This window comes from Theropithecus gelada, chromosome 4 (genome assembly GCF_003255815.1).
Source record: "Theropithecus gelada isolate Dixy chromosome 4, Tgel_1.0, whole genome shotgun sequence".
In the NCBI taxonomy this organism is placed as follows: domain Eukaryota; kingdom Metazoa; phylum Chordata; class Mammalia; order Primates; family Cercopithecidae; genus Theropithecus; species Theropithecus gelada.
In genome coordinates, this window is record NC_037671.1 from 21,219,399 (window position 1) to 21,228,267 (window position 8,869).

Genomic DNA, 8,869 nt, shown 5'->3' on the forward strand with positions numbered 1-8,869 from the left:
CAGCGGCGGAAATGGGCAGGGCGGAGCGAGCGCCGCGGCTAAAGCGAAGGCGGGGACCCTACCCATCCCTGGTCCCGTCGGCTCCTCCCACCCCGGGTCACGCCGTGACAGGGGCGGAAGCGGCGGCGGCGGCGGCCGAGAGGAGGCTGGGGCTCGCGGCGCGGCTCCTGCCGTCCTGTGCGCGCGGCGCGCGGCTCCGGAGAGGCGCCCGCAGTCCAGGGCGGCGCGCACCGCCTCGCTGGCGCTCAGAGGTGGGAGACTCCCCACTCCGGGGGCGTGCGTGGGGACCGTGGCGAATTTCGGGTGACAGCGTTGCATAAAGCAGCTTGGTTGGGGTGCAAGCGCTCCCTCTCCCCCTGTGCAGCGCCCCTCGCCGTAGTGGGAGGTGGGCGGGTGCCCCAGGGACGGATACCTCATGCCCCGGATTAAAAGAGGGTGCGGGGTGGGTAGCTGTCTGAAGAAGGGGGAATTCCCGGGCTAGAGTGTTGGGGTAGTGGGGTCGCCAGATTCGTCGCGATGTTGCCGGTCTCCTAACCCCCCTACAATGTTTCCTTTCTGTACAGCGGTGCCTTTTCCCCGAGACTCCCGGCACCTCTTCAACGAAAAGGTGAGCCCCGGGGCAGTTGCTTCTCCGACTTCGAAAAGCTTCCGAAAGCTTCTTGGAAAGCGAGGCGGCTGCAGCTGGCACCGGGAGTTTGGGGCTCCCTCCTGGGGACTGTCAAAGCCGCGGGAGAACCCCACGGTCCTGGAGTAGGAACTCCCTCGCTCGTTCTTCCCGGCCGGTAGGGTGCGGCCCGGAGCTCGCACAGCCTTGCAGGTGTTGTAGTAATCCTCTGGCACAGCCACCACGCATTGAGACTTGATGAGCATTGCCAGGTTGCTGGGGTAACTCCTCTGGGATTGGAGATTTGGAGGAGGGGTGGCCCGATTAGGGTAGCTGTTAGTCAACGGCCGGGCAGCTGACAGGTGAAAGAGGAAGGAAGAGGCCGACCCAGCTGTAGAAAGTTAGGGTTCAGTGATGTGGAAACCAGCCACATAGAGGCCCATCTTCCCTTGGGTGAGCCTGGAGGACTCCCCAGTCCACTCCAGTTGGGGAATCTCCCACACCACGTATACACACATAACTCAAGGCTTTGGCCAGTTTTGTTTTGTGTTTTTAAATCTATTTTAGTGGCAGAAAGGCAAGTGAGAGGGAAGGCTTCTTCAGGAGGTACATGAGAAAATTACCATCAATAATTAATTGTCTTGCAGGGAGAGTCAACAAAAGATGTCTAGGCAATTGGGGATTTAATATTGAATCATTAAACTGCATGTTGAATATTGAATAATGCAATATTGAATTGTACTGGTTCCCTATTTCTGAAGATTTGATTAGTGTGGGAGTAATAAGGTGCTAGTCCCCCTATTTTAAGTGTCCCAAGGAAAATTACTGTTTCTGTTGTCTCTGAAGAAGTTTCTAGTAGTTTGTCCTATTTTTAGAAGTTGTACTGACTTCACTATGAATATGTATTTTAGATTGGTCCTTTTGATTCATATTTGTATGAATTCTGTGTGTTTCTTAAACATCTTTTTGAGGCCGGGCGCCGTGGCTCATGCCTGTAATCACAGCACTTTGGGAGGCCGAGGTGGGTGATCAGTTGAGGTCAGGAGTACTTCAAGACCGGCCTGGCCAAGGTGGCAAAACCTGGTCTCTATTAAAAATACAAAAATTAGCTGGACGTGGTGGCACACACCTGTAATCCCAGCTACTCGGGAGGCTGAGGCAGAAGAATCCCGTGAACCTGGTGGGGTGGAGGTTGTAGTGAGCCGAGATGGCACCACTGCAGTCCAGCCTAAGCCACGGAGGAAGACTCCGTCTCAAGAAAGAAAAAAAAAAAAAAACTTTTTGAATAAGCTGCTTCAGAAAAACCTAGGAATTATAATGAAATTACATATTGATATATCCACTTATATATTTACCAAAAAAACCCACTTTTTTCTTTTATCACATTAAAAGAAAACCAAAGCCAAATTTTAAATGCTTGAATTAAAAATTAGAAATATGTGTATAATGTTGAGCATGAAACCAATTGATTATATTTAGGTGTGTTTATTAATTTGAAAAATCAAAAAGGAAAACATTTTAATATACTAAAAAGTTTTTTCTTCATTTTAAGACCTAAGGACCCAGCAAGTGGAAATATATAAATTACATTAAGTGTCAAAAATTCTTAGAATGGATTCATATAACCCTCAATTGTATAATTAAAGTTGAAAATATACTACCATAAAAACCTTCAGTCAGATTTAATAATGGCTTTTGTAGCTCATGTTTTCATTTCCTTGTTAACTATTTCTTGAATTCTTTGTTGCATTAAGTACATATTTTCTAGTATTTAGTTAGATTAAAATGTTTGATGAAATTTCAGGAAACTATACTTTCTTTTGAGAATGCACACCTTCCCAGGTGACAGGGTCAAATGTTGCATGAACCTAGGCTGATTCATTTATGTTCCTAAACCTCACATTTGACTTCAGATATTTTTGCTATAATACTTACACATGTAAGTATTATATGTATGCTATATATTTACAAATACTATATTACATATTTACATATGCTATATTTGTGGTTCATGTTGTGAATAATGTCAGGTATATTTTATATATAAATGAAGAGTCTGTATATTTACGTATATAAGAATTCATATTTATATGTGTCTGTGGAGAGATTTGTTAGAGTGGACAGCCTGTTTATAATAGAGTCCAAAAAGCCTTCTTTGGGTATAACAATTATAGGTAGATAGTACCTTTTTTTTTTTGGAGATGGAGTCTCGCTCTGTCGCCCAGGCTGTAGTGCAGTGGCACGATCTCAGCTCACTGCAAGCTCCGCCTCCCGAGTTCACACCATTCTCTTGCCTCAGCCTCCCGAGTACCTGGGACTACAGGCGCCCGCCACCATGCCCGGCTAATTTTTTTTTTTTTGTATTTTTAGTAGAGACGGGGTTTCACCATGTTGGCCAGGATGGTCTTGATCTCCTAACCTCGTGATCTGCCTGCCTCGGCCTCCCAAAGTGCTGGGATTACAGGCGTGAGTCACCGTACTGGCCGGTAGATAGTACTTTTAACATTATTAGCATTTTCTCCAGCAGTGTGATAGATGCTGTAGAACTAAATGGCAGTTTATTTAATGCTTAAAGAACTATAATGCATTTCAGAACATGTAGGGATTATGTGTTCACAGCTAACATAATATTTATTGGTTCTGAGAAAGTGAAGATTAAGTCAAAAGGAGTCTGGGCGCAGTGGCTCACACCTGTAATCCCAGCACTTTGGGAGGCCGAGGTGGGCGGATCACGAGGTCAGGAGATCGAGACCATCCTAACACAGTGAAACCCCATCCCTACTAAAAAATACAAAAAAAATTAACCAGGCCCATGGTGGGGGGTGCCTGTAGTCCCAGCTACTCGGAAGGCTGAGGCAGGAGAATGGCGTGAACCCGGGAGGTGGAGCTTGCAGTGAGCCGAGATCACGCCACTGCACTCCAGCCTGGGCAACAGGGCAAGACTCTGTCACAAAAAAAAAAAAAAAAAAAAAGTCAAAGGAAAATTATCTGTAACATTGATGTCAAGATGTCCCAGAGTCAATGTAGATGGCAAAGTGAATTTTTCCATAGGATGTTAATAATCCATGAAAAATACTCTTATGAGTGTTAATACAGCTCACAAATACGAAACAATAGGATTACAAGCTCCTTAAAGCTTTTCTCCAAGATGAAGATTATATATCTGGAATTTGTATTTTATGGTTCTACTTTTCCACTTTCAAATTCTTTATGCACTGTTATGTCCTATTTATTTTTCGTTTATCATTTTGTGTGTGCATGTGTAGTTAAATCCAATGGATCAAGGAAGGAGATGAATGATAATTATAGATTTTATATATTACTGAGTACTTATGCTAAGCATTTTTCATTCCTTATCTAATTTAATTGAAAAAAATTCTGTTAGCTCTTAATCTTTCATAGCTGCTACACATTATTTCTCTTGTAGACTTTGGTTCTTAATATTTATTTAACCAAGCTGTTATTGGACTAGTTTGGGAAATTTTTTCCAGTAGAAGATACCAGTGCTTCTATCTAATTTAGATCTGTATATTCAGTAGTGACTAGTTGGTTTTCTTAATATTTATTTGTTGAGTTGTACTAAGAAAGAATGAATGAGTTTTCTTTTATTTTTTTTTTTTTGAGATGGAATCTTGCTCTGTTGCCCAGGCTGGAGTGCAGTGGTGCAATCTTGGCTCACTGCAACCTCCGCCTCCCTGGTTCAGGCAATTCTCCTGCCCCAGCTTCCTGAGTGGCCGGAATTACAGGCACATGCCTCCACACCTGGCTCATTTTTGTATTTTTAGTACAGATGAGATTTCACAATGTTGGTCAGACTGGTCTCGAAATCCTGACCTCATGATCCGCCTGCCTGGGCCTCCCAAAGTGCTGGGATTACAGGTGTGAACCACTGTGCCCAGCCATGAGTTTTCTTTTTGAAGTATAATAAGAGATCAAAGTGCAGGAACTGCTAAGAAGACACAGTAAAATGGGGAGGAACATAGACAAAACTAGGTGGCTTTCCTCATTGAATTTTATAAACATAGTGTGATTTGTTTATTGGTCATACTACTTGGACCTGAGGTGGGAGAATCGCTTCAGCCCAGGAGTTCCAGGCTAGCCTGGGCAACATGGCGAGACGTCTCAAAAAAAAAATAATAATAAAAAAAAATAAAATTGTAACTTTGTATTCAGGCAATCTAACATACATTCTTACCTACTAAAGTGTGTAATAACTTGCTCCAGACTGTTAAAAATATTTGCAGATGCTACTATTTAATGCTCTGATTTTTCTTTTGCAGATTATTTAATGTAATGGCAACCCCACGGGGGAGGACCAAGAAAAAAGCATCTTTTGATCATTCTCCGGATAGCCTTCCTTTGCGGAGCTCCGGTAGGCAGGTAGTGTTCATTTATTCATTCAACAAGCCTTTTTTGAGCATGCAGAATTACTGATTGGGACTGGAGAATTAGAGTTGAAAAGACTACTCCAGTCCTCAAATTGCTTGTATTCTAGTGGAGAAATTCTCAGTATGGTCATAACACAGTGTGATAACATGATAGAATATAGAAAATAGAAGCATTATCTGGCAGAGGGAACTGTAAGTATAAAGGTGTAGAGTGTGAATCAGCATAGGATGTTCAGAGAATCACGGCTGTGTGGTTGCTTCCAGAATGTGAGGCTGGGGCCAGATCATGGCTGGCTTGGATGTCATTCGTAGGAATTTGGACTTCAGCTTGTAGTTGGTTGAGTGCTATTGGAGGGTTATGTATAGGGCTTTTTGGGTAGGGCTTTTATTCTTTTAAAAGAAAAAATTGAGCAATATAATTCTTTCTCTATGATTTTTCTAGCTTTTTATTTAAATTACTGAGAGGACGCTGGGCACGGTGGCTCATGCCTGTCCCAGGACTTTGGGAGGCCAAGGCGGGTGCATCACGAGGTCAGGAGATCGAGACCATCCTGGCTAACATGGTGAAACCCCGTCTCTACTAAATATACAAAAAATTAGGTGGGCGTGGTGGCGGGCGCCTGTAGTCCCAGCTACTCGGGAGGCTGAGGCGGGAGAATGGCGTGAACCTGGGAGGCGGAGCTTGCACTGAGCAGAGATTGTGCCACTGTACTCCAGCTTGGGCGACAGAGCGAGACTCTGTCTCAAAAAAAAAAAGGAAAAACCAAAACTGAGAGGGTATAACTGCTCTAAGTAAAGAAAGATAAAAAAGTCTCAATTTGGGGAATGACTTGTTTTTTTTGGACTCATGTCACTTTTTTTTTTCTTTTTCTTTTGAGACAATCTCTGTCCCCCAGGCTGGAGTACAGTGACACAATCGTGTGTGCCACAATGCCTGGTTGATTTTTTTTTTTTTTTTATTTTTAGTAGAGACAGGGTCTCGGTATGTTGCCCAGGCTGGTCTTGGACTCCTGAGCTTAAGTGATCCACCTCAGCCACCCAAAGTGCTGGGGATTACAGGCATGAGCCACCACACCCAGCTGATGTCACTTTTTTCTAAGAAAAATTCATGTGAATTTAGTTATTTGCTTAGACATCTGTTGTTAAAATGCTAGTTCTCTATCTCCAGCAAGTTAGTAAATTACTCGCATAGTGCAGTCACCAGGAAATTGCTGTATTGTCATCCCTAACCTACTGCCAGGATGGTTTTCACCTTCATGTTTAGAACTCAGATGTGATTTCAGTAGTGAACCTTCATCCTTAGTCATTTTGCCATCATCAGTGAAATTTTAACGTCAGCTGTGACTCCCTTAGGCGAAGAAGAAAGCAACAGAGACAACAGATGAGGATGAAGATGGTGGGTCAGAGAAGAAGTACAGGAAATGTGAAAAGGCAGGCTGTACGGCAGCATGTCCTGTGTGCTTTGCAAGTGCTTCTGAAAGGTCTGTTTCGATGTGTGTCTGACCTCCCATTTCTGCTTGTGAGAAGTTCTTTGTGGAAACATCATCCTTGAAGATAGTTTTCCTAAAGATAGATACAGATACTATAAGTCATCTAATCTAATAATAGAGACATTGCCCAGACATTCTGTGCACACCACACCCTCCTCAAGGCCCTCCCTGTGTTAGCACTAGCCTACCGGGAGAGGCCACACCCATGTCAACTTTGCAACACAGTGTCCTCAAATCCAGCCAACCATATCTACCTCTCCGAGGGTTGAGGGTGGGATGGTGTATGTCATGGGGAGACAGTGGAGAGAACTCATGAGCTCTCTGTAGACACCAGCATTTGTTTACTTCTCACTGTGCTTTTCTCACTCATGTAATGTGCCGCCTCTTCCCATACGCACGTAAGGGTCTCATAGAAACTACAGCTAACTGCAGCCTTGCCATTTTTATTGTGGGGTGACACAAGTATGACCTTTTTTTTTTCTTTTTTACTTCCAGAGGAAAATCTTTAATTAAGGGTTAAGGTTCAATAAAATCTAGAAAACAAATCCTATTTGTTTTTAAACACAAAGAGGGCCAGGCATGGTGGCGCGCGCCTGTAATCCCAGCACTTTGAGAGGCCGAAATGGGCAGATCACTTGAGGTCAGGAGTTCCAGACCAGCCTGGCCAACGTGGTGAAACCCCATCTCTACTGAAAATACAAAAATTAGCTGGGTGCAGTGGCAGACGCCTGTAATCCCAGCCACTCGGGAGGCTGAGGCATGAGAATCGCTTGAACCCAGGAGGCAGAGGTTGCAGTGAGCCCGAGATCGTGCCACTGTACTCCAGCCTGGGAGACAGAGTGAGACTCCATCTCAAAATAAATAAATAAATAAAATAATAAAAATAAACACAAAGACGTGGCGGTGATCGTGTTCATAGTGGCATGATTTTTCACTCTTTTGCTATATTATCAACTGTTTGACAAGTTATCTTTGCCAAATTGCCTGCTTGATGTTCAAATTACAGCTGACTGGATTCCCTCGCTGTTCAGTATTGGACCCCATGTTATTCTGTCCTGTCCACATATGCAGCCAGCAGCAAGCACAGTGGCATCTGCCCTTATGTGTCATAAAACCCTATCGTTGCCCCAAGGAGTCTTCTTAAGACTGCTAAGCCCCAGGCAGCCAGCTAGTTTAGGTCCCATGGTCTAAGTCCCTGCATCCTCCCTGTGTGTTATTATCTGCTAGTAATCCATTCCTGTTTCCCCTGTCATTAGGGAGCTAAGTGGAGATAGCGCAAAATGGGTTCATAGATGATGCTTGCAAGATGGTTTTTTTAAAAATGAGAGGAGAAATGTTTATTCATTCCCAAAGCTATATGTTTTTCACTATTTTCAGATGTGCCAAAAATGGCTACACCTCCCGATGGTATCACCTCTCCTGTGGGGAACATTTCTGTAATGAATGCTTTGACCATTACTACAGAAGGTATGTTCACTAACTGTGTGAGATTTCCGTGGAGAAGGGGACCGTGGCAGGGGCAGTGCGTGTTGTCAGCTGATTAAAGCTTAGTCCCCAGGCTTACTGAATTATTCAGCTCTTTCAGCCATGCCTGCGATGACTGTAACTTGGACAAGAACTTTGATGTTGTAGTTTGTGTGTGTGCATGTTTATGTGTGTGCACACTCAGGGATCAAAAAATACCTGCCATGAAATAGTTATTTTTGGCCGGGCGCGGTGGCTCAAGCCTGTAATCCCAGCACTTTGGGAGGCCGAGACGGGCGGATCACGAGGTCAGGAGATCGAGACCATCCTGGCTAACATGGTGAAACCCCGTCTCTACTAAAAATACAAAAAATTAGCTGGGCGTGGTGGCGGGCGCCTGTAGTCCCAGCTACTCGGGAGGCTGAGGCGGGAGAATGGCGTGAACCCGGGAGGCGGTGCTTGCAGTGAGCCGAGATAGCGCCACTGCACTCCAGCCTGGTGGACAGAGCAAGACTCCGTCTCAAAAAAAAAAAAAAAAAAAAAGTTATTTTTTTTAATTTTTTTATTTTTTGAGGCAAAAGTCTTACCCAGGCTGGAGTGTAGAGTCATAATTTCAGCTCACTGCAATATCCGACTCCTGGGTTCTTTAGTAGAGATAGGGTCTCGCCTTGTTGGCCAGGCTGGTCTCGAACTCCTGGGCTCAAATGAACTGCCTCGGCCTCCCAAAGTGCTGGGGTTACAGGCGTGAGCCACTGCACGCAGCGAAACAGTAATTTCTTTAGTCTGAAAGTTCTGGAACGTCTAGGAGATGTTGATTCTATTTTATTGTTTTCAATTTCATTCATTTGTGCTCTAATTTTTTTTATTGTGTTTGCTTTAGGTTTGATTTTTTCTTTTTTTTTTTTTTTTTTTTTTTTTTTTTT

General features: G+C 44.1%; 1 protein-coding gene across 2 annotated transcripts in view; it reads left to right on the plus strand.

Moving 5' to 3' along the window:
• Positions 1-77: 77 nt before the first annotated feature.
• Positions 78-8,869, plus strand: part of KDM1B (lysine demethylase 1B) — a 69,557-nt gene continuing 60,765 nt past the window's right edge. For both annotated transcript variants that reach the window (XM_025382445.1, XM_025382446.1), the window contains exons 1-5: positions 78-251; positions 564-607; positions 4,885-4,984; positions 6,346-6,473; positions 7,860-7,949. In XM_025382445.1, coding sequence (XP_025238230.1) covers positions 4,898-4,984; positions 6,346-6,473; positions 7,860-7,949 — 305 coding nt within the window. In that variant the 5' untranslated portion in view covers positions 78-251; positions 564-607; positions 4,885-4,897. The remainder of the gene's footprint in view (positions 252-563; positions 608-4,884; positions 4,985-6,345; positions 6,474-7,859; positions 7,950-8,869) is intronic.